This window comes from Vespula vulgaris, chromosome 16 (genome assembly GCF_905475345.1).
Source record: "Vespula vulgaris chromosome 16, iyVesVulg1.1, whole genome shotgun sequence".
NCBI lineage: Eukaryota > Metazoa > Arthropoda > Insecta > Hymenoptera > Vespidae > Vespula > Vespula vulgaris.
This window is the reverse complement of record NC_066601.1, coordinates 3,713,253-3,739,847: the sequence shown is the minus strand read 5'-3', so window position 1 is coordinate 3,739,847 and position 26,595 is coordinate 3,713,253. Positions and strand designations below refer to the sequence as shown.

Here is a 26,595-nt window from a genome sequence, read left to right as displayed (position 1 = left end):
AGGTACATAACAAAATCACAATATTTCAGATAGTTGTACAATGAATTATATAATTCAACAAATATCAGTAGGTCTTGGATGCAGTTAATCAATATATTCTTTATAAAAACAATGGATTGATATGGATTATTCAATTTTTTTTTATTTTTTTTTATTTTTTTTTATTTGAACAAGAAACAGATCTCCAATCCCATTTCCTTATCAATTTTACTTGTCAAAATTGATGTATTATATATAATACTTATATTTGAGATAAAAAAAGTTTAAATCTAATACAACAGGTTTGATATCAACTCAAAAAAAAAAAAAAAGAAAATTCTTATGAAATTTACGCAGAATTATATATCTTCTATATATGCAATACATGTGCAAAGAAATAATGATAATATAACAAATGAGTCAGTAGAAGTACAAATCATTAAATATAATCTCTTATTTTGTAAATAACTCTTTCCAATCTAGTTTATACATTAAATTTAAATGTCATGCATTTTTAAAATCATTAAATATATACGGAATATCTATTTAATAAAATGTAAAACACCTATATTTGTTTTTTTGCAATTTATAAAAAATTATCTTATTATAGTAAACATTTGAATGCATTTTTAGAACTAGATAAATATTAATTAAGTATGTAAGGCAGATTGTAAAATTGCATAAGTACCGTATTCGTTATAAATTGCAAAATTGATGAATCACTATTTTTTAAATGTGTACAATTTGCTTAAGTAGCTGGTTAAAAATAAATAATTATTTTTGGTTTGTCGTTCGAAATAACGAGAATATAATACAACGATTTTAAAAGTAAAATGATAAGGATAATTTTATCACAATAACTTGATGATGTATAAACGTATGACAAGTTGCACTTTCCTTTTGACACGATAGAAAGATATTCTCATTCCATATATAACATTTGATAACAAAATAATATTAATATTCTATATATTATTTTTATCGTATAATATTGTGTTGATATAGATATATACTGCGATCGTAAGTATTAAATTTTACGAGATATTTCCTTGGATATTTTTACATTTTTTACTGCTTCACTAAGACTTACATTACTGATATATGTAGCATGTAAAATTTGTATTTCTGTGTAAATAACATTAATATCAAGAATTCTAAGAATTAATAATAATAATAATAATAATAATAATAATATATATACGCTAATGCTGATAAATGCTGAAAGGAATTATGATTGTGCTTGAAAAATCTAATTTCGTATTAAAAAAATGATTGAATGCTAATATTATAAAATTCTTTTGTGGAATAAATAGTTTTATAAGCTCTTATCTCGATTAAAAATTCTTATTTATTTAAATTGATTGTGTAAATTTGGACTAAAAGAATGCTTGTCAATTGATATCTTAAGTTTCGTAAACTAAGTGACCTAATACTTATATTTTCATTTGGTATATCATACAAGCCTTATGTAAAGATATATTGTTGTTGCTTTAAAGCTTTTAGAGATATCCTAACATCTTAGAAAGAAAGAAAACTAAACTAATTAAAGATTTACTAAGCTACGAGGTAGGTCATTCCATTTCACTATCGGAATAATATTCTATAGGATTTGGATCACGAGGTTTGCGCGAGTACCTGAGTCCTAATTTATCAGCTAGTTTTTCAACGTGTAATAATACCTGCAATATATGAAAAGTAAAAGTAAAGGTAAAAACAAAATATATTAATATAATTTTTATACTATCAATGACGATTACTTACATGATCTAATTGTTCCTTCGTGTGCGAAGCAGAAAGGCAAAAACGTATTCTACCTGCCATTAGAGGTGTTGCAGGAAATCCAACACCAACTGTTGCTATATTATATTTTGTAAAACTACGTACTACCGTCCTAGTACATCAAAAGTATTTTTTATTTGAATTTGAATTTTTAGGATTTTTTCTTTTTCTTTTTCTTTTTTTTTTTTTAAATGCGACATAAAAATATTAAAACCATACCAAATTTTGGAAAATAAATATACTAGCATCGGCGCTACCGGTGAATCTTCATTTCCATAAATGATAACTCCAATTTGATTTAGTCTACGTCTAAAGTATCTGACGTTTCTTGCCAATTGTTTGATACGTTTCTTTCCAGCATCAGTTCCATCCTCGCCAGAGATGATTCTCATAGATGCGATAATTTGTTGGGCGACGGGAGGTGACATGGCAATTGCGTAAGTATGAGCATGACCATGTACCCGTAAATAATTTATTAAAGTCTATAAAAAAGAAGAGATAATATTAATTATAGCTAGAATATAGTAGTAACAAAAAAATAATTTATTAAATTATACCTTTGTTCCAGCTATATATCCGCCAGCAGATCCAAAACTTTTCGTAAATGTTCCCATAAGTATATCGATTTCCCGAGGATCTATATCATAATAATCACAAACTCCTCGTCCATGCTTCCCTATTGCCCCTATACTATGAGCCTCGTCCACGTAAAGATAGGCCTAAATTTAATGACAATGAGTATTATTAACTCTTTGCGATTGTAATACTTTTTTGTAATACTAGAAATATTTTTCGATCGTAAAGAGTTAAGAACACATAATGATAATGATATATTATTGAATAATTCAGAACAATGCCTCTTTGCATATTTCCAACATTACCTAACAAATGTGAAATAATCAAATATAATGTCTTAACATTTGTATTAAAATTAATGATAATGAGTTCTTATCAATACTATTACACTTTATCCTCTATTTCAAAAAAATCCTGTTATCAACAATTATACCAACTTTGTACTTTTTTTTCAGTTCCAGAATTTCAGGAAGGTGGACTATTGATCCTTCCATTGAATAAATACCCTCAACTATTATAATTATTTTCTTCCATGGTTCACCATTTTTAGGTTGACCATAAACTATTGCTTTTTTTAAATGATCCTCCAAATGTTTTACATCTGCAATAAGGACATGTACATATGTAGTTTATCCTACACCTTTTATATCATCTTAATAATAATATCCACTTACTGTTATGGTGAAAAACACGTATTGTTGCTCCTGATAATCGTAATCCAAGAATGAGTGACGCGTGATTTTTTTCATCGCTAAGTACCAAACAGCCTTTACTAACAAGGGATGGCAAATTTAATGCATTTGTTGCAAATCCCATCCCAAATACTATGGCATCTTCAACTCCCAAAAATGAAGCTGTTAATTTTTCTAACTCTTCATGGATAGGTGCATTTCCTAACAAACAAAATATGTTTTAATTGAAATTCTATTTGAATGTATCGATTGGTTTTGTTTTTACCTCGTTATATTAAATATATAGTTTTACCTAATTCAAGTCGAGTACTACAGCTGCTACAACCTAATTTTTGGAGAACCATGATAGATTGTTCCGCACATGCTCCGCTTGATTCTGCAAAGCCTAGATAATTGTAAGATCCTAAATTTATGCAAGACCTTTCAGATCCAGTAAACCTGTTGATTGTGTCAAATATAAATATATTATTGTTACATTAATATTAGCAATTCATATATAATTGTAATAGTTTTTCGTAGTCCCTTACTGAAAAGTCCATCCATAATCATGAGTGACACGATCTTTTAATGTAACCATGGCACCAGGAACAGAACATATTGGTCTATTCCAACAATCTCGTACTCTTCTATAGACATATAGGAGGTAAAACTTTTCAAAATTTTCATAGAGCGGCGCATAACCCTGAAATTGATAATATATTAAGATTTGATTTCTGATTAATCTTTCATGTTGTCTCTTACCTGTCGATTTTGTTCTTGAGCTACTTTTGGTATAAAGAATAATTGATTTATGAAACCTAAAATCATAAGAATGTAAAAACCAAGGTGCGTGAGTGCTGCGGTTATAAATGGAACTTTCTCAAACGATTCTTTCGATCTTGATTTTTCCTTTATATCAGTTCTTCTTTGATTCTTGGAAAACTAGAACATATATAAACATTTCTTTTTACTTCTTTTTTTTTGTCTTTTCTTTTCACTTCCTTATCACAGTACACGAACTAATTTATATTATATCTATAATTGATAAAAGAATCTTTGTAAAATGTTTGTAAATATAAAAATATAAAGAAACAAATTATTAGGAATCCATAAAATTAATTATAAATAAATATGCACTGCGATACATGCGCGATGTCGTATAAAAAATACGAATACAATAATATTTTGGAAGACAAATATATTTGATAGATATTACATTAATTTTTTAATTAAGAATTATCGATGTTAGTCTTGTTAAGTTGATGATTAATTTTATCTGTCTACAATGAATAAGCGCTATAAAATACGGAAGAAAATAAACACGATAAGTGATAACAACTGAAAGGCTAGGAATTACGGAATTTTTTTTCTAAAGTGAAATTTATACAATAGTAAAGAAATATATACCTGTTCGTATTAAAAACGTGATATAATCATTTAAATGATTTATATTTAAGTGATAAATAATTTAAACGATTAGAATAAATAACAGAGAAGATGCCAATCGATGTTTTTTTTTTTTTGTATTATCTCAATCAAATAATAATCAAAATCATCAGATTTTATTCTACAATCTGATTGGCTGGACCTTCAAATCAAATAACATTTGAACGCGATAAAATAATATTGTGAAGGGAGAGAAATTATTTGAAACGATAAGAGAGAGAGAGAGAGAGAGAGAGAGAGAGAGAGTTTCAATTAACATTTTAAACAAAACAACTCGATGGAACGTTGGTCAATAAAAGAATAAAAAAATAAACTAGAAAAAGAGACTAAAAAAAAAACGAAGAAAGAAATCTTTATTCAAAAAAAACTAAGTATATTCTTTTAAATCGTGTCATGATAGTGTCGCATAGTCGGCCATGTGACACACAGGGGAGATGCACCACCACTACTCACCCGTGCGTGTCCGTTGCTCCGCATTACGGTATAACCGTTGCTTTTGCCGTTTATCAACGTGTCATCGTACGAGGTTAAACTGTTCTTCATTTGATCGCTATCCTTATTCTCATCCCACGTCATTCTTACAATTGAATCAATGTCCGTGGGTATATAAGATCTGGTCTTCCTTGATGTTGCCATGCTCATCGTCAATTTCTAGTAGAATATATGTAAGTAGAATGAAGTAAGAGAAATTGACAAAGTAGAGAGAGAGAGAGAGAGAGAGAGAGAGAGAGAGAGAGAGAGAGAGACAGAGAAACAGAGAGAGAGAGAGAGAAATGGAAGGAGAGAAAATAGAAGAAAGACGATGACATAAAAACGTGTGGTCATAAATTAATTACAATTTACCTTTTGAAAATATTATTTCTTGGAAAAGAAAAGAAGAGTCACGTACTTCGTAGAGCGAAGAACAGTACCAGCAACCGACCGGTTCACGTCGCGCGTATCAAAGCCCGCTATGCGCTTCTCAGCAACCAAGGCAACAAACGTGCTTTCCTCGTCGCACGCCTGCGCTTTACGCCCGGCGTTTCTGTTCTCTCTCTCTCTCTCTTTCTCTTTATATTTCTCTGTCTCTCTCTCTCTCTCTCTGTCTGTCTCTCTGTCTTACTCTTTCTCTCCCCACTTTATTTCATGCGATTGCGCGCGATCGAGCACCCTTTTAGTAAATTCTACATCCAAAAAGAGACGTGTTTTCTTCTTTACAACCATTTACAAATAGAAAAATCTGAATTTATTTCGATTTTATTTATATACTCGAAGAAACGTTATTTTAACCTATATTCATGTTAAGGAAGAAATAGGAATTTAATAAATTATGAAAGACGTATTTATATAATAACTGAGAAGAGAGAAGAGTGACGAAATCTAACGCGTATTGCGCTATGATAACAGAACTTTACTCAACTATCTCGGTTTAGTCTTGTCCGCACCCATTTTCTTCAATGTCAGGAACGAATCGTGCTACTTCAGTACCACCTTCTTTTTTCTTTTTCTTCGTTACACGTAAGTCAGTGGTTCTCAATTTTTTTCCGATAACCAAAATTCTCACATAGAATTCTCTCGTTTTAATATGTGTGTGTATATATATATATATATATATATATATATATATATATATATATATATGTTTATTATTCTTTTTTTTTCTTACAATTATTTCAATGCATTTTGTATTGATTTAAGTATATATATCTATATGATAAATATAAATTTAATTAAATATAAGTTAAATATACGTAATATAAGAAATGTAATTATTTTAATACATATAATTAATTATAATATATATATGTATGACAAGATCAATTTCTATTTTGTAGAAAGTTGAAATTATTTTACGTAGGCTGTCCTCTATTATTGAAATTTTACGTGACAAAATAAAATGAAAACATTGAAATATAGAATACTTCTCTGTAAGACTTTTGTTATCGATGTTACTTTTCGGAAAACCAGATTCTAAGAACTGTTCGGAATAATCCACCGTTAAGTACACGTGCACTTGCCTGATGTATATCTCGATCGAATGATGTGTTATAAAACTAGTCAATTTCTATTTCTGCAGTCATAAGATTTTTTATCAGTACAATGCCAGAATAATAAAATTTTTCTCCTTGAGAAATATTTTCCTTTACGTATCGATATTATCGAAGTCGATATTATCGAATATTCTAAACGTATATAAATATTAACTTGAACGATCTCTTAACTTAATTATTTTAAAAACAATAACTCGTATAATAAAATTATATTCTATACTTTTTATTTACTTTTCTGCGTACAAATAATCGTCTTCGTACATTTTATATATACCTAGATATGTATCGATATGTATAAGTATAAAAATAAATGTATATATGTATAATAAAATTTGTTTGTAATGACAAGAAGTGTAAAAACATTCGTATTACGCGCGCATAACGTCACGTTCAAGACGATTTGTAAAGAGTCTTATGATTGGTCGAACGAGCCGGCATATCAGTGACGTAGCTAGAAAGGGTAGAAAGCAGGGGGCGCGCTGGACCGCTTGCGAAATGGAAACTAACGAATAATAAATTGAAAAACAGAGAGTAGGAAATGGAGAAACATTGTTTGGAATAATAATACGATAAATATAGAATATGACAGGAATTGTAGAAGGTTTACAATTCGTTGATGCGGGAATGTCAGTTTTGGTCAGTCTTATTATAGATTTACCTCTCTCTCTCTCTTTCTCTCTCGCTCGTTCGCTCACGCACCGTTTTCTCCCACTCATCTCTCCAGCTTTCTCCCTACCATTGGATACTTGACGTATTCTCGTTCTCCGGCTGTCACTTTGACGTTTTCTAGTGCGAGGAAAGAGCGCGTGTAAAAGCGATAATACATAAATCCGGAGTGTGCGGTTTCATTCTATCAAAGCTGTTTCTCGTTCCGAGCCGGTGAGCTTTGAGATAACACGCACGTTCAGATACGTGTTCGTAATAAAAGGTTAGGAATTCGGATAGTTAACCGGAAGAGAACGGTTATTGAAAAGACAGACAGAGAGGGAGAGAAAGGGAAAGAGAGAGAAACGGGCAGGCAGGCAGACAGACAGACAGTAGACAGACAAATATATATATATATAGAAAGAGAGAGAGAGAGGGGGGTAGATACAAGAGAAAGCTGTCGAAGAAGAAACCTCGTACATAAACACTGTAATAAGAGAAGAGAAAGATAGATATATACATATATATATCATATATATATATATAGATATATCAGATTGAAGGATAAGTCGTTCGCCGCACGTGTGTCTTCTTCGAAAGAAAGGATAGAAAAGGACAACGGTCGTCGAACAGCGCCGTCGGCGTGTATCGTCGGCGCGACGTCGGTGAGAAGGAGCGCGAAGGAATCGAGGATACGCATTCGTAACTTTCTTCTCGTTCGGAAAACATCGCGTGGATAAATTTTGAAGAAGGTGGATAAGTATACGTAGGGTGACGCAATAAATAAATCGTATAAGGAGCAGCGTGTGGCAGTCAATCGACGCATCGTACGCGACGCAGGACGTGGCTGGTATATCCTTGCAAAGGTAGAATATTAAAGAGGAGGAAGAGTAGGGAGGAGAAGGAGGAGGAAGAAGAAGAAGAAGAAGAAGAAGAAGCAGAGGAAGATGTCGACGACGTTCCAGGAGAGTAAAATAACAACGGGTCCTCTCATGGAGGAGCTTAAGAAGAATGATTCCGATTGTAAGAGCGAGGAGATGATTTCGAACATCAAACGGGAGCACGATTCGACCGACGATTTCGAGCGGGTCGAGCCAGAGAATTTGTTCGTCGGGGAGCTCGGTAAGAAGGAAGAAGGTTCGTTTGGAAAAGAGACGAAGGGAGAGGTTAAGGCGGAGGCGGTGGAGGTGGAGGAAAAGAAGGAGAAGGAGAAGGAGGTGCTGACGAAGGAGGAAGAGGAGGAGAAGGAGAAGGAGAAGGAAAAAGGTGAGAAAAGGGAAGGGGAATCGGAGGAAGGAAAAAAATCAGAATCGTCGTCGTTATCCACGACAGTGTCAACGTCGGAATCGCCACGTGTGCAGGATCATCATCGTCTGGGACACTCGACGGATCTAAAGGTTCATACGGATCATCAGTTACCAAGTATCACCAAACATAGTTCCTTCCTAAACGAGGGCCGCCAAGGTGAGGAGGAAGAGGAGGAAAAGGCCTTACCCGCCACCCCGCCACCTTCCGCCGATATCGAGAAGTATAACTCCATGGCGGATCCGTTTCAACGGCCGGCAGGTAGGACAACTTCCGCGGAAGGGTTCAACCCCAGGGCAGCGACAGTCGCTTTCGTGGAAACCGAACGAGCCGCCGCATCATCGGCACCATCACCCCAGACCTTATCAACGAACAGTGCTGAGAACAACGTACTCCTTGATCTCTCCGACAACACAACCGACGTACTAACCTCTACGACGACGGACCAAACAAAAATGAATTTCGATCAGAGCTTAAATCCTATGTCGAAAGATACGAGCGAAAAAGAAGCCGTAGTATCTTCCAACCTACTCGATCTTGATTCCTTCCAATCGACGACGACCATCGCTCCACCTGTTCCCCTCACGAATCTCGATACGGATAACGCTGATCTTCTTTCGACTAGTAATCACGATACTTTTGAACACGTCGATGATAATCTCACGAAAAACGATAAAACTCTTGATGATCGTTGGAAGGTTAACGAATCGGTCGACGTTCTACCGACGATCGCGAAGAAAGATCAAAATGATGTTAACGTGAACGACGTTATCGAAGAAACCACCGCGATCGAGTCAACGATCAAAAGGAAAGATCCAAACGACGATAAGACGATTAATTCCGGTAAAAATGCCGAATCTAAAGCTACTTCGATTCTATCTAAAACATCGACGAACGTGACGCAAGACGTCGGGCAGAAGGATAGAAGGTATTTTGATAAGTCCAGAAATAAGGTTCAAGAAATTGAAATCGCACCAAAGGAAATCTTCAGGGACATGGGACTTGGTAAGTTATATACGCATGTAATACGCATATCTTATCGTTTAATCGATATAATACTCTTTTCATTGCATCATCGTCGAAAACGATTTCTTTTCGTGACACACGTGCCATGCATATGTACATATTACTATCTATAAACATTTGTCACGAACGAAGAATCTTTTTGAAGGATATTCTAACCTTTACGTAGAATAAGATTAAAAGAAAAACAAAAAGAAACAAAGAAAAGGGAAGTGAGACGATAATATTACTAATTTAATTATTGCGATGATAATTATTATTTTCTCTCTCTCTCTTTCTCTCTCTCTAATTTTTCTAATATATCTATACGTGATCAATAACGTGACGCTTACGCCGATAAGCTTAGATAAATAATATCTTTCTATGAACTAAAATTCTCTTGAATTAAATTCGAGACCGAATTGCGAAATATTTTGTCATGGGTGATGAGTCACTTTTCTAGAGGTTAAAATAAACTTAAAGGTTGATTCATAAGCGAATGAAATGCGCCGAAGCGTATACACATTCGTGTAAGTAAGTAGTTACTGACCGGCTTGGCTGACAACGAGGAGGATGAGGATGGGGATGAGGATGAGGATGAGGATGAAGATGAAGTTGAGGTTGAGGTTGAGGTTGAGGTTGAAGTTGAGAAGGAAGAGGAGGAGGAGTAAGGAGGAAAAGGCAATTTGCGTTTTTTCTTTTACGTTTCTTTCATAAAACGAAAGGATAGGTATGCGGGAGGGTAAAGCAAGGTATAGTCGTATGACAAATATCTAAAAATAAAAATGATTGGTTGTCGTTATGTAAAAAGGAAGAGAAAAAATTGATACATTTACAAAATTCAAACGTTTTTATTAAAACATTTTGATTGGATGGCGATCGTATCGATTTCAACAGTTAATTTTTCTGGGAAATTTTAATCATAATAACGTGAGGTGAATACAAAATTATATATATTACATCATTATATATATATATGTATATACACGTATATATGGTTAATGTGCGCAGTTCTTCCCTCGATGGTCCGATGATATGAACAATTATTACCGTTACGTATATACATGCTAATCGCTCCATATGCTCATTGACCGCTATTCGTATAAGCTTGCTCTCGTCATAATTTAATTATATTCTTGTGATTAGACTTTGAGGATGAAAAGATTGAAGAAAGAATTAACAACAAATAGATATCTCTACATGTTTTCTTTTTACTTTTTCTTTTTTTTTTTTTCTTTTTATAATAATAACTCGTACAGTGAAAATACAGTGTACCAAAAGTTTTTAGATGATTTTAAAAATCACTCTTTGTCGAGACTTTTACGTCTTTTTATTATTATCATTATTTTCTTTTCTTTTTTTTTTGATCGTAAAAATTTGCATAAAACGTTTTTTCGAAGGTGAGTAAACGATTTTTAAAATTACGTACGAACGCTTCTGGCCAGATCTCTAAAAAGAAAATATTTGTATTTGATTAAGATAAGATGATTTGCAAGAGATATAGAAACGATCGTTTTTCTCAGTGGTTTTCCATGCGCGGTCAAGACACTTTAGATTATCTATTTACGTTTGCCTATCTCTTACACATTCTTTCAATAATAATTATCGAAGAAATAAGATGAGATAGTGCGTAATGATAGCCTTTGGTGTAATTTAAAACCTTCTTAGTAAGTATTGATTACTACAGTTTATTGATCCAAACTCTCTGCAGTACTCAATAGGTGTATATGACACACCTTTGTGCCAGTGTTTCGTATTATATTCAGACATAATGACGTAATACTATCAATAAAAAGTAATCCGTGGGGGGTATAAAATTAAATCTGTCAAGTCTATAGCCATTATCAGTATGACATGACATGTTTCTTTGCAAAGACAAAAAGAACGTAATAGAAAGTTCAAACGGCGATAATTGTGCGAATTATTGAAAGATCAGAAATTTTTTTCCGTCTCGGACTTTTTTCATACCGCTCTAATTTTTTTTCCTTTTCTTTTATTTAACATCTACTTGCAAAGTAGGTATCTCTCTTTTTAACCTTTTTAACGAGTACTAACATATTTCTACGTATTGTTCAATTATTTATATACGTATATATCAGTGAAAAATAGATCGTTGGTATTAAGTTTCTACGAGAGAAATCGATCTCCAAGTATTTCGATATTTTTATCCAATATAATATTTATAGTACATACTTGTATATAAATTTGATAACAAAGTCGGTTTCATCTTACGATAGTTGATATCGACGTTGCAAGTTCCGGTCGATATCATTGGTATTCTTTTGTATCAACCGTGTAGTGAGTTTACAATCGGTATAGTAGGTTTCTATATATCGAAGGAGTAACGAGCGAGAGAGAGGGAGAGAGAGAGAAAGACAGAGAGAGAGAGAGAGAAAGAGAAGAAGAAATCTTCTTTTTCATTGTAACTTGAACCAAATGCGTAATTTAAACAGAACTGCGTGCTAAATTCTTGCCAAAGAATTTCAAGGATTCTTGTAGTCGATTAATGTCGGGCATTTAATGTCGGTCACCGTTGGCAGAGGTCTCGGCCATCCTCGTTAGTCTCGTCATTTTCCGGGTTTAGTCATCATTCGGTCTGGAAGCTGGACTTTTGATGACCTCGAGAGGGAATTTCTTGGTCATCTCAGATTACCAACTTGTATACGATCGAATTACAAATATTAGCAGCGTTAGAAATAATCGTGTGGCAGTGAAAATTCTTGAAGACCTTCGCGATATCGATTTCCTTTCATGATATAATAATACCCAAGGAATTATAATTCTTTTTTTTTTTTTCTTTTTATCGAAAGTTCAAAGTAGACATTTTTTGTACGCTTCTAGTTTCTCTATTACTCATTGTCGGATAAAAAAGGTCTGAATTGTTTCTTTCTTTACAAGTAAGCTCACTATATTCATCGGGCGCACTTGATGCGTATTGCATATATTCCCCGCAAATTCACGCACGAAAGCTTAGGCTACAATAGGAGGGTTTGTCTTTGGTCGCGTGGGCGCCTACGTGTCTGCAAATTGTCGTTCTAATCCCTCGGCTAGCAAAGTACTTCGTTTCCGACCCTTCCCTGCTCACTCATTTATTCATGAAGCTCCCTCCGCTTTTAAAATTAGCGCATGCGTCCTAGACTATATTTTGCAATCGATGTGTAGGATCGAATAAATACTACATATTGGAATTAATACATTTATTATAGTCCTCCATGTTATAATCTGTAATAAAGTTCTTCGTAATATCATTTTATTAAAGATTATTTCAATAGAAAAGATAGATCGATAATGAAATTAATTCAAAAACTCCCGCTAAGAAAGTAGATCCTGATTAGTTTGGAATATCGCCACGGGAGGCAATCGAAGCGCTGTCGGTGAAGGTAATATATCGATGCGCAGTGAGTGAGGCAAATAAAGTAGAAAGGAACGAAACGAAAATGTAAGGGAAGGGAGATGAGGAGATGGCGGTGGTAACATGGAACGGGAAGAGGAGGAGAATAGGATAGGATAGGATAGGATAGGATAGGATAGAATAGGATAGAATAGGTAGGACGAAGAGAAAGAGAGACAGAGAGAGAGAGAGTGAGTGAGTAGAGTAGGGAGTTCCGCAGGAAGAGAAGGGAGATGGATGCAGGGAGGGGTCGGGCTAAGCGCGGGTCGATAACAGCCTTCAGTTCTCGAACGACGCGCGCGACTCGGAAGTTTCCTTTTCGACGTATTAAATTCGTGTACGGAATAAATTCGAAGCGTTTAAAGGGTTGTAAAAGGGATAACACGGACGGATAACGGGGAGAAAAAGGGAGGAGGAAGGAAGAAAAAAAAGGAAGGAAGAAAGAAAGAAAGAAAAAAGAAAGAAAGAGAGATAAATTTGGTGAGGTCCTTCGGTGTGTCATAGGGCCGTATCTTTCGTGAGAAAGATACAGTAGAAAAACAAAAAGAAAACAAAGAAAAAAAAAAGAAAAAAAAATCGAGAGCGACAGCGCAATTACTACGATTGGCGCGGCTCTCGTTTTTTTTTTTTTGTTTTGCGCCTTAACGTTGAGAAACTGCGTATCAGGTACGCCCAGTCTGTAGACTGTGCCGACCGATTCGGCAGGGGCGCTTCTTGAGGAGAAGAGAGAGAAAGGCATCAGCGCCACGAGAGAGAGCCAACGTACGAACAAACGAACCGAATTGTTTCGCAGTGCGGAGCGACACTTGCGTCCTCTCACTCTTTTTCCGTCTCTCTTTCTCTCTCAGTACATAACAAGCGCATATATATTATATATGTAATATTTGACTACATCTCATTCTTTCTTTCTCTCCTTCTCAAAGCTACTCCATCTCGCTTATTCTCTCGTCATCGTGTCGTCGGTTCGTCGTGTCGTCGTCGCCGTCATCGTGTCGTCGTCGTCGTCGTCGTCGTTTCGTTTATCTTCGACGTTCTTCTCGATGAGTTTAAAGGTTAAGAGAAACGTAACAACAGAAAAGTAACGTTGTCGTTTTTTTTGTAGTCGCGCGGTGTTTTGAACGACGACAATTATATTACTATTACTACTACCACCACCACGATCACCACTACTACCACCTCCATCACCACTACACCACCCCACCATCAGCAGGATTCTTCGACGCGCAAGTAGTCGTCGAGTATACTTCGAGGAGTGTTAATAGCCGCTTTTTTACTTTTTGTGTGTGCGCGAACGCTATCCTCTCTTTCTCTCTCTCTCTCCTTCTCTCTCTCTCTCTCTCTCTGTCCGTCTCTCTATCTTTCCGCAACAAAAGCAAGAGACGTAAAATGGATTCGGAGACTGTAGCACCGGCGTGCCCAATGCCGGAGAAAGAAAATTCCGCGCGGAAGAGCAACAACGATAGCAACGCAGTTATGACCAACGTCAATGCTGCTGGCGATCTTTGTTTCTGGGATTTTGCTTATCCTAGTAAGATTTTCTTGTAATATTATTTATATTCTAACTTCACATGTGTATGTATATGTATATTTCTTTTTTTTTTTCATTTGTCACAGATTTTGTCTCTAGTCGTTCATAATTATCGATCATCGTTATCCTCATTGTCATCCTTTTTTTTTCCTTCTTTTCGATCATTCGGGACAAAGTGCAGCGTGACGTCTAACGGAAAATTCTGCGACTGCTACGACAATTTTTTAATATCGTTTCTTCGTCTTCCAATTTTCTTTTTTTTCTCTTTTTCTTTTCTTTTTTCTTTCTTTCTTTCTTTTTTTTTTTTTACTAACCTCTATTAGCCGTCCTCGTGCATGCAAAAAGACCGATGGACGCCATTTTTAAAGAACCTTCGCGCTTTACCATGATGGAGACAAGAGAAGAGGGTCGGTCGATTCAGCTGCTGCGATTCCGGTCGTTCCTGTTCCACCGCGCGTACTTTGACTCGTCCGTTACACGTACATAACATATACGAGCATATAGAAAAAGGAACACACGACGAGGTCATGGTGTTATTAAAGAGAAAATATCTTCTTAATGTGTTATTTACAATATTCTTTTTCTTTTTTTCTTGTGCTTAGTTTCACTTACCACCCATATCTTATCGACCTGACATCTATTCGACTCCTTCACACCATGGAAATCAATAATACTTTCTTTTAGAAATTCTTATTTTTTTATATTACCCAAACACACACACGCATACATACGTACTGGTATACACATATATACACATATACGACACATGCATATACTCGTTGCTTATATTCGTTTTATTAATTATAGCAATATTTGTTTATGAGATTTTTCTTTCTCTCCCTTTTTTTTTCCTTTTTCTTTCTTTCTTTCTTTTTTTTTATTTTCGTCATATCTTTTTATTTAGATAAAATTTTCTTAAATAAGAAGCTTACCACGTAGTTCTGTCCTGCGCAGTATAACGCTCTTGACTCTCGTAGTGAAGTGTCCGGAATCTAAACTGGGTTATCGATCATTATATTAATTCTCGGATAAAAATTATTCGAGCCGTGTTTATCGATCTTTCGATATTTCTCTCTCTCTCTCTTTTTTTTCCTTTTTTTTCTTTCTCTCTCTTAATCTCTCTTTCTCTCTCCCTCCCTCTTTTTCTGAATCAATAATTCAACGTTTTCTTCCACAAGAGTTGATAATTTTTTTTAAGTAGGTACATATTACGTTTTATATGATACATATATATTTAGAAAGTAAATATAGCAAATATAGGAATTAATTCTCGATTTAGAGATTTCCTGTTTTCAAAATGGCGTCAGGTTGCGAAGTTCAAGGATCGTGATTTTATACCCATTTATTATAGGTAATCGTTTATTACACGAATATATGAATATATTCTTAACAATTATCACCTTTATCTCTCTCTCTCTCTCTCTGACGTATTTTATCATTAACCTTATTTACAGTTAAAAAAAAAAGATATTTATTTCAATCTTTTTGTTATCATAGATAAGAAAAATTCGATATTTTAATATCGTTCGAATTTTTATACGAGATGATGCTAAAAATATTCTCTATTATTTTTTTTTCTTTTTCCTTCATTGTTTCCATAAAATGTTAGAGAAGAACATTAGAATAGAATGTTAGATCGTGGAAAACCAAAAAACAATACTAAATGTTTCTCCTGAACGTATTAATCTTGTGGTGGATTGAAATCGATTATATAATACTGTGCGATATCTCGGTGACAAAGGCAGAAAATGCACTTGTACTTTGTACGAAGTAACTTGAATCTTTCTACAATAACCTGGATATATAAAAATATGTGCATACGCGAGTGAGTGAGTGTGTGTGAGTGCGTGCTGGGCGTTGAGTGTACGTGTGGTTATGTCACGATATCGCTAAGCAGTATTAAGTAGTTTTATCGATACTTTCTTGAAAAATGAGTCATTGAAAATATTCCTGTTGTTTCTATGTTAACTGTTCTTTTTTCTTTCAAATCTATTTTTCAAAAAATCCTAATTTAAATAAAAGGAACAGATAAATATCTTACTATCTTTACAGTCAAGATAAAGTAGTATTCATTATTTAATATCTTTGTAAAGAAACATTTTAACCGGTATCCAATTCTCTAAACCGGTATCTAAATTTAACTTGTCAGTCAACGTGCAATTTCGAGGAATGTATTACATGGAAGGGAAAATCGCATTGTCTGTCTTTTTGCGTGCACGATGCAGAAATTGGGAACTTGGAAACGACGATTGAAATAAAATTTTGAAATTTCTATGCGTTTCGCAAGTCAGTTTATAATGCATTTTGTTTTATTACAATTCTTGTCTTCAACGAAGATCGAAAATCTTTATGCGAATATATTTATATAATATATAAGATTATCTTTAAACAATAATTATGATAATCATGGTTGATTAAAAGTTCCTAAGTGATATTAAAAATTAATTACTCATTGTCGAGACTTTATAAGTCAATATTTTTTCCAGATTACAAAACTACAAGCCTACGAACCTTTGTCCACTCTGTATATATGATATATATATATATATTAGGTGTATATATGTACATATATAATATGATATATATGCCATAATCATTACATTTTTAGATTATCACTTCGAAGTTGAATAAAAAACAAAAAGAGAACAAAAAAAAATATGAAAGAATACATGTTTACGTTTGATAACTTGACATAAGTATATATATATATTTTTTTTATTTGCCATTATACATTCCTTACGTCAACGTCTCGTTACCAGAGATAAGGTACAGTTATGTAGCCTATTTTTCTTTTTTTTTCTTTTTTTTCTTTTTTTTTTTCTAAAAGAACGACCTTCGAAGTATAGAACCTTCTACACGTAACGATGAATTCGTCTTTTAAGCTTACAAGCATCGCTTTTAAGGCGTACATATGTATCATTATCGTCCAAGAGAGAAAAGTGCATTTAACGAACATCTGTCTTCTCTATGTATCTATGATCTACGTGATTACAAACTTTCACGCACAGTTTAGTTCACGTGCTCGGAAAGTTTGAAACTTGTCAATATCCTCCATTATATTAGTTTCAAAGAAAAATATAATACGCCCTTTATATATATATATATACGTGGAACACGTCTTCCTTGATTAATCTTTTTTTTTTCTACTTTTTTCTCTTACTTTTTTTTTTTCGTTGACAGGGAAGCGTTTGTAATGATTTAGCAAAATCATTAATAATTAAATAATTACTAATTACTAGAAATAATTATGTGTGTCGTTGTTATATTTGGAACTATGTATAAACTGATACATAAAATTAATATGTCAGTACAATAGTTTTATTAATAATATTATTTAAAAAAATTTAATACAAACTTGGCGTTATTTGGATATTTTTATTTTATTATTGTTATTATTATATAATCAAACAAGATATATTTTTGTTTCATTAGATGGTTAATTCTCATCGACTGAATACATTCCGCAATGGAAATTTTATCCTACGTAATATTAATATAAAAACCGTGTATAAAAAGGGTCGATAATAGCATGATATGTATGTATATATATCTTTTTTCCGATAACGAAACGAGATGCTCCGATGCTTTTTTTTCCTTAAAAATGCACAAGCTTTCATTAAATAAATATATCTCGCGAAGGGATACGTGCACTGCACTTTGGTCTCCGATTATTCCTGGATGTAATCGAAAATTGAAACTTTAAAATAAAGATATCGAGTTGTATTTTTAAAAAAGAAAGGTATACATATTTACACATGTGTATATTTGCAAAAATTGAAATTTGTTGTCCGTGTAACAGAAAACATATTTAAATGCATTTTCATTAGTTCGATTATATCAATGAATAAATACATCGGAATAACATCGTAAAATGAATTATACCTACTTCCTTTTCGCATAATCTTTTATCGATTTAACGAATAAATTGAGATTTGAATAACACCATTATTCGTGCACGCACAATGAACAATGCACTGACTTCTAAGTAATTAACAGTTCTCTAACGAGTGACTATTATTATGATTAAAAGCATTATATGCATATAATGGATGAATCAAAAGTCTCTAGATAGGACAAAAGTTTTTAGATGATTTTAAAGATCAATTATCCCTTTTCGAGATTATTTGGACTAATTTATCTTTCCTTTTTTTTTATTTTTTTTCTTGCCTTCAAATTGTAAAACTATAAGCTTTAGTTTGTAAAACTAAAATCCTAATCACAAGCCTTAATAATCTCGACAAAAGTTAATTGATTTTCGAAATCAAGATGCAACTTTTGGCCCATCTAAGAATTTTCGGCCCACTCTTGTATAACTTGCATATTCTGTCACGAAATAATATTCATCGCATTTTCATAGATCTTCTCACATTGATCAGTCACACAACAACAACAACAACATCAACAACAACAACAAAATTAAAAAAAAATGACCCACGTCATATCGAATAACATTTGAATTCTTAACGGTGTTGGAAAATATGATGTTAACATATTTCTAATTGTCTTTTTTCCAGACGCATGGTTTAACCCCGAAAGACTGAATCCGAAAGGTAAGAAAGCAAGAATGTGCGAAGGTATTTGAACATGTATATATGTATGTATGTATGTGTCTGTATGTATGTATGTATTGAAAAGTAGAATAGATATATGTATATGTATATATGTCCCTTTTTATATGTATATGTTTTTAGATCCTATCAAAATATCTTCAGCGATATTTTATTTATAATTTTACGACTTTTGGATGGTCCATACTATGGCATTCGATCTATTTTTTTTTTTTTAAATAGGAAGAAAAAAGACAAGATTACGGAGAAAAAGAGAGAAAGATGCATATGTAAGATACAACATTTGACACTAGATAGTAACAACCTATTTTTAGATCTGTCAAGTTGACAGATAGTTGACAAAAAAAAAAGAATTTTATTCTCGATTATTTTTAGTTGATTTAATTTGACCTCTATACAGCTTTCAAAATTCTTTCTAACAATTATGATATCGATAATTTTAGAGAAAAAAAAATATCTACCGTATTGATTAATCGTTGTTATAATAGAGGTGGCGAGATAAAAGTGTTTCTAATGCGAATTTGAACATTTTCGAGTACTCTTTTTCAAGGCTCTTTATATTAATTCTGTTTTTACCAGATTGTTGAACTACGAAACGTCTAGGAACTTTTAGTCTTCCATATTAATCCTCTATAAATCCATGTTTTTGTCATTACTAAAAAGAAAATTATATAATATATCAATATATAAAACTTACATAAACTATACATACTTACAAGAAAAAAACGTTAACTTTCCGATATGAAACTAAGTACACTTTTAACTCAAAAAAAAAAAAAAATAAATAATTAAATAAATAAAAAGAAAAAAAAACAAAAAAAAAATGTATGTATACCACAGTATATTTACATAGTGAGTTTAATATATATATATATATATATGTATGCACATATATGTATGAAGACGCGTATATGCGCCCTCTTACGTCGTAGTTCGTGAGCAGTTCGCTCGATCTCTCGGATAAAACTAAATATAACGTGTGGCCAGGTTCGTTGGCTCTAAGCCAGATTTTCGAAGGCTTGTCTCTCTCTCTTTCGGGGAGATTTTCGAGTCGGCTGGTTTCCTTGGCCCGGTGTCGTCAAGCCGAGTGTGTCTTCGCGTAATACCGTTCGCCCACCTAATCCAAGGATCGATACGCTTTTATCGCGACCTCGTGCGTGTCTCGATTGTCGTCTCCCTCTTTCTCTCTCTCTCTTTTTCTTTCTTTCTCTATATGTATGTGCGTATATATGTCTCTCTCTGTCTCTCTCTCCCTTTCTGTCTGTCTATCTGATTGTCTGGGTTACTCCTTTTACAGCCCTTCCTTCTCGTCCCTTCTCCTTCTTCTCCTCCTCTTTCTTATCCCTCGTTCAATTTAACAACGTCTCGATCTATTTCCAAGTTGTGGCTGTAGTTATCTACCTCGACGTTCTTTCGTAATTGGTCAATCTGGTTGAAACAACAAAAAGAAAAAATAAAAAAAAAAGAAAAGGAAAAGAAGTAACAATCATTGAACATTCTTCAAATTTTTCGTAACGGATTTGGATTATTTACGCGTGGATTATTTACTATCTACGAAAATATGGCCATCACTAAGAAAACACGTGAGTAATTCTTAATAAAAGAGAGAACGTCTATCATGTTTGATTCATTATATTCTTAACTTGAATTTTCATTAATGTGTATTGTATTAAAACAGTGACCGGTATGTCAAAGGTAATTTGTAGATAATTAATACGATGCTTGTATTTTGTATTCGTTGATCGAGAGATTGAATTCAATTATTGAGATAAATTATTAGAGAAAGATTTTAGAGAAACGAATCGTCTTTGCTCTTCTTCGAATTTATTTAAAATTCACGAAGATTTTAAGGGGTTCGATTAAAAAAAAAAAAAAAAAAAAAAAAATACAAACATTTTTCATTTACAAAATCATGAATATTTTAAAATAATACCTAAAATGTTTTTCTAGCACAGTAATTATATTCAATAAAAAAAAAAAATGAATAGTAATTAGATGATATTCATACTGCATAAAGTATAAAATTCGACAACGTTTGATAAATAATATTTGTTTAAAGAAGTATTCTTGAAATAATCCTCAAGAATTTTAGTATAGAACCTCTTACATAAATATTTTTTTTCTTAGAACGTCCCATAAAATAGATTTGTTCACGTGTTAACACACACGTTTTAATCTTATGTTAGAATCTGAAAGATTATATATATATATATATATATATATATATATATATATATATATATATATATATATATATATACACACACATGCGCATACACGTTCTATATATATATATATGTATATGTACATATGTATCTATATATATACATAGAAAGAGAGAGAGAGTATATATACTCTCTACATTATTCATGACGTACCGTAACATAGGTTGGTTGCACTCAAGACGATAAAACGTCCACCTTGAATGAATTCTTCCCTTAGCCAAGTAACAAAACAACCTAATATTACATATATATATATATATATATTCACATATATATATATACATATATATACATACATACATGTATATATAAGATATTTTCTATATTTATATTTTTATATCCAAGTCATTTTTTTCATATTTAGTATACCTCCAACATTATCTTTTACGCACATATGTAGAATGATAAAATTGTTGAATAGGATTCTCTCAAATAAAAAAGATAACCGTTTCAATAACGTATAAAGGAAATCTAAAAAAAGATATCATTAATATTCTACGTTGAGTGCAAACAGAATAACGTTCTTCTAATAAGAACTTGTTGGTTAATCGTTATTCATCAGGAAGCATTTGAAAATATCGCTATAGTAGCCACTAAAGGAGTAGGAAAGTTTTTTGCAAGTATAGAGAGAGGGTAAACTAATAGTTACCAAGTGGTTTTAAAAATCAATTTTTCTCTTTGCTGAGACTATAGATTGTTTTCTTTTCTTCTTTTTTTTTTTGCAGATTGTAAAACTACAAGTCTAGTTTGTAAAATTAGAAGCTTAGCTACGAGCCTAAAAAGCCTTGGAAAAAGGGTAATTGGTATTCAAAATCACTTAGATAGATACTTTTGGCCAGGACTGTAATTTTAACTGCAAATTTTTAGTTATTACGTGCTTAAAGTTTTTAAGCCTGAAGAAAGGTAAAGGAGAAAAGATAAGAATAATATTTCGTATACATGATAATGACATCGTTTTCGATCATTCACCGCTCGTTCACCGGTCGATCGTTGACTGCTAAAAATATTTCTTAAGTAGTCTCTACTCACATTTACGAAGACGAGTTCAATAGCTCTCTCTCTTTCTTTCTCTTTCTTTTTCTACTTCTCTCGTCATATCATGGATTATGTCTGGGTAATGCAAAACATGTTAGAAGAATGGTTGAAAATGTTTGATATAATTCTGAATAGTCTAACGATGCATGTAAATCATTTGTATATATGTATTAAAGGTTTGGCAAACGTTGAAAGAAAATCTCTGGCTTGTCGCTGGTCCGAGAGGTACAGATTTATTAGGAGTGTGGCAAAACTGAATCATCGCCAAATGAAATTGCGAAAATCTTTATGCCTGCTTCAGAATGAGAGAGTCTAGATCACTCGCCAGCTTATTCCTACGTTCTAATTGTATTTATTATTAGAACTTTACGTATTTGGTGATATTTCGTATAAGAATAATATGGAAAATGTTAGAAAGAAGTTTAAGGATTTGTTAGAAAGCGATTAGGATTTTGCTGTATGTAAATTTTGAAAGGAGGACACGACTAAAAATTTATATATATATAGAATGATAAAAATATGTATTCTATCATTATGAATATGTTATTAAAAATAGCTAGAAAACTTTCCCTCGATAATATATTATAAAATTGGAAAGTTTTCGTTTTTGAAATATATGGCGTGTCGCGCTTCGTAGTTCACACATCTGCCGTAGAAATCGGTAGTGGCGTTGTTATCGTTCGGACCACGCGGCGGCCCGGTGTGATATATTCTCTTCTGTAATCGCGCGTGCGCTCCCATACACAACGCACGTAGCATTTTACGACGTCTTAAAATTTTCTTGTAAGAAAGTATACGCTTCGATAATGACAAGGAGAAACGTATATAAAGCTTCGGTGAAAGTTTTGCCGGATGAGAATCCCGGTGAGTTTTATTTTATTTTATTTTTTTAAATGTGTATATATTTATATATAAATATCTATGTTTACTTTGTTTTACTTATCGCAACTGATGCGTCAAATTTAAACATATGGTCGAAAGAACACGCGACTTAAATTTCAATCATTTATGAACGATGATATTAAATTGTTAATGTGTTTGTATTTAATATAAATCTTTTTAGATTGATATAAAAAAATATAATAAGTTCTATATTAATTTAAAAAAAAAATTTGACAATAATATATGAATCGATCCTCATGGTAACTCGTTAGGAAGCAGCGTTTCATTTAAAATAAGTAAAATAACGACACTGAAAGTTTTATGAAAGTTCTCTTAACTTTTTTTTTTATTTATCCATTTTACGCAAGTTTAAATAAAAATTTTTTTGAATTTTGATTTTTTTCCAATTTTATTCCAATTTTTAGATTATTTTATTATAATGATCATCTAATTACTCTGATTAGGGATTAAAAAAAGAAAAGAATTGAACAATAGAAGAGAAAAACGAAAAAGATGAAAAAAGTCGTATAGTTGAAAAAAGGAATAAAGGGGAAGACTAAGGGTTATTAGACTGTAACAGAATAACAGTACGACTCATCCTCTTCAGGGGGAACTGACTGTTCGATGCAACTACTCGTTTAACGCTTTTATGTCGAGGAAAGCATTTCACCGAGATAACATATTTCCGTCTCTTATGTGGTTTATTTTTAGTTTGTAGAAGTATTTCTAATAGAAGAGGATTCACCAAGTCCAATCATTTATTACTTCATGGTATAATAATAATAATAATAATAATAATATTTGATAAAATATTCACTTTATACAGTGTCTCTTTTTAATCGCACCAATTTCACTAAACATTTTATAATTTCTGTGTTTAATGTTAATCATGTTGATGTGAATGAACAATTGAAAATATTTGATATTGTAAAAATAAATATTATCAATGTTGTTATATGTGAAAAATATGATTGTACAAAAGTAGCAGTGTGATTTGTAAAAATGAATAAAATTGATGTGTGTCCTATGTTATAAGTTTATGGTAATAATAATGAAATTATAGCGTAATTGTTTTTTTTACAGTGGCCACTCTGATCTACTGGCGCGATCCAAAGAAATCAGGAGCTGTCTTCGGAGCGACCTTAGGGTTGCTTTTGTCGCTGGCCTACTTCAGTCTGATCAGCGTACTTGCTTATTTATCATTACTCATTCTTATCGCCACGGTAGCCTTTCGTATCTACAAAAGTGTACTTCAGGCTATCCAAAAAACTTCAGATGGACATCCGTTTAAGTAAGTTTACTTTGTTTAAAGTTTAAGTTTAAAAAGATTTTATAATAATATTTCCGTCTAATTCTTTTTCCTTGTTTCTTTTTTTTTTTTTTTAGATACGTTCTTGATTTAGATCTTACATTACCTACCGAAAAGACGCACGAACTCGCGGATATTGCGGTAGCTCATATAAACGCAACTATCAGCGAATTACGCAGACTCTTCCTAGTCGAGGACATCGTTGATTCGCTCAAATTTGGCGTTTTACTTTGGTGCTTCACTTACATTGGCTCATGGTTCAATGGAATGACTTTAATGATCATTGGTCGGTAGACGAAAATTTATGAGTACTTTGTTGGAGCTATAAAATTGTAACATTTTTATGATATTTCAGGTGTCGTCGCACTTTTCACGCTACCAAAAGTGTACGAGACGAATAAAACACAAATCGATGAGAATCTGGCTCTGGTTAAGGGAAAGGTCGATGAGTTTACTGCCAAGTACGTGATTGAAAAATTGTTTTTCTTTTTTTTTTAAGAGATGTAATATGAGATACGTGTATTTAACTGTTTTTATATAATTTTGTGACAGGATAAAGGCAGCTATCCCTCTAGTTAAAAAACCTGAACCAACGAAGGAGGATTAAAAAAATCGCATACATGGTGAGATGTTTCAGCAGAATGTTTGATAAGAACAGAAAGGATTATAATGTAAAGGCATAAGAAACGCAGAAAGTGAAATGAAAAAGTAACAGCGCGTGTGGATAGAACAATATGAACGCAAAATGAAGAGAAATTGCAGAAGCTTGATTGGTATGCGCTGCGATTGCTTGAAAAAATGTAGGAAAGCGAAACTGTGAACAAGAATGTCACACATGTTGAATCTTTGTCAAGATGCATTAAAAAAGAGAGAGACTGCTCTTTTTAAGAAAAGCTAAGAGAAAAAGAAAATCGACTGAAGATTCAATGTTCATGCATTCATAGACATTTTGTTCACAAGTATCTTTATTATGAAAGACAGAAAGGTATATAATGCTTAGCAATTAATCAATCGTTCATTAACTATGATACAATGGTGACATATTTTAACTAGCTGTAATAATGCAATCTCTATGCGAGGATACTTTTTAGAAATCTGTTTCGTCGTAATCTTTAACTAACGTGTTTCATAATTATCGCAAATTTTCGATATCCTTCTTCACTTTACGTCCACTTGTTCTTGGTACTAAGTCACGTCATTGATATAAGGCTATTGTAAGCGCTTATATACATGCTTAATGTGTATATATCTTATATTATGTGATTTAATGTCAAGAACAAGGGGTACTGTTGTACAACATATGGTAGTCTTAAGTTTTCTTTTAATAAATGAGTTTCTTTTTCTTTTATCACATGATTTTGAAGACAACAATATAATGTGTAACAGTTCCCCTTCCGCAGTGTCTTATGTTGTTTGTTAGCGCGTTTAAAAGTCGAGAGAAATTATAATGCAAATTATACAATGTATATTATGTCTAATGACGTTGACAGTTACATAATATTATCATAATTACCATTATTAATTATAATTAAATTTTTAATATATGTATATATAACAGGGTAAACCTATCCAATTCAGTGATATTAAAATTTTCTTAAAGAGATGAAAGTGTATGATTTATAAATATGTGATAACAAAAATTTAATATTTAATTATATAGATAAATCATGTAATTATCATTTTTAATGAAACGCATTAATTACCAAAAGAAAGAAAGGAACGTTCATTAAAAATAAAACTTGTCAATTTTTGTTGTTTGATCGATGCAGACCTAACTATGATGGCTGTTGCGGAACTAGGTAGGTTTCCCTGATATCTGTGTGCATGTATATGTATAATGTGCAATTACATTATATATCATATGTGTAAATGAAAAATGACAAACATTTAATTGTAAAATTGTTGCACGATAACAGGAGGCGGAACACGTTAGACAACAAAAGATGAAAATGTCACTTTATATTATATCATGGTACCTATCTAGGCCAAGACCACATCTTTGTATTAAAATTGACAGCAAAATGTTGACAATGTGAAATGTAATACGCGTATCGCTTCTTGAAGTTCTCATTATTGCATCTGCATCCATACGATTAATTTATAAATAAAATTACATTGAATAAGATATATAATTGGATTGTTTGTATTCTTGCCGTGTTTTCGAACATATCCATATCCAATATTTCTTTGACATATACAAGTCGCATTAGTTTGGAGATTTCAA

At 32.5% G+C, this 26,595-nt stretch overlaps 2 protein-coding genes and 2 long non-coding RNA genes across 14 annotated transcripts; 2 read left to right on the top strand and 2 right to left on the bottom strand.

Moving 5' to 3' along the window:
• Positions 1-136: 136 nt before the first annotated feature.
• Positions 137-5,955, bottom strand: LOC127069708 (serine palmitoyltransferase 2). 3 transcript variants are annotated; one of them, XM_051007068.1, is made up of 11 exons: positions 5,341-5,955; positions 4,905-5,102; positions 3,768-3,947; positions 3,554-3,708; positions 3,319-3,464; positions 3,009-3,227; positions 2,772-2,935; positions 2,316-2,477; positions 1,978-2,240; positions 1,741-1,870; positions 137-1,658 (listed from the first exon to the last, which is right to left on the bottom strand). In XM_051007068.1, the coding sequence occupies exons 2-11, from the start codon at positions 5,091-5,093 to the stop codon at positions 1,551-1,553; spliced, it is 1,716 nt and encodes a 571-aa protein (XP_050863025.1). In that variant the 5' UTR covers positions 5,094-5,102; positions 5,341-5,955; the 3' UTR covers positions 137-1,550. The 3 variants fall into 3 exon arrangements, with proteins under 3 accessions (XP_050863025.1, XP_050863024.1, XP_050863026.1); XM_051007067.1 differs by having other exon boundaries at positions 5,295-5,954; XM_051007069.1 differs by lacking the exons at positions 4,905-5,102; positions 5,341-5,955 and adding an exon at positions 4,413-4,542.
• Positions 2,055-3,526, top strand: LOC127069722 (uncharacterized). Its single transcript, XR_007783684.1, has 2 exons — positions 2,055-2,195; positions 2,327-3,526. It is a non-coding gene; the product is annotated as an uncharacterized LOC127069722 (long non-coding RNA).
• Positions 5,956-7,222: 1,267 nt separating the features above from the next.
• On the top strand, positions 7,223-26,503 carry LOC127069706 (reticulon-1-A). Of its 9 annotated transcripts, none has more exons than XM_051007058.1 (7): positions 13,088-13,304; positions 13,927-14,352; positions 18,867-18,902; positions 24,146-24,353; positions 24,449-24,657; positions 24,727-24,832; positions 24,924-26,503. In XM_051007058.1, exons 2-7 carry the CDS (start codon positions 14,211-14,213, stop codon positions 24,976-24,978), a joined length of 756 nt encoding a protein of 251 aa, XP_050863015.1. In that variant the 5' UTR covers positions 13,088-13,304; positions 13,927-14,210; the 3' UTR covers positions 24,979-26,503. The 9 variants fall into 9 exon arrangements, with proteins under 9 accessions (XP_050863013.1, XP_050863012.1, XP_050863018.1 ...); XM_051007057.1 differs by having other exon boundaries at positions 13,748-14,352; XM_051007060.1 differs by having other exon boundaries at positions 13,088-13,317.
• On the bottom strand, positions 14,388-15,592 carry LOC127069721 (uncharacterized). Its single transcript, XR_007783683.1, has 2 exons — positions 14,667-15,592; positions 14,388-14,563 (listed from the first exon to the last, which is right to left on the bottom strand). It is a non-coding gene; the product is annotated as an uncharacterized LOC127069721 (long non-coding RNA).
• Positions 26,504-26,595: the final 92 nt, after the last annotated feature.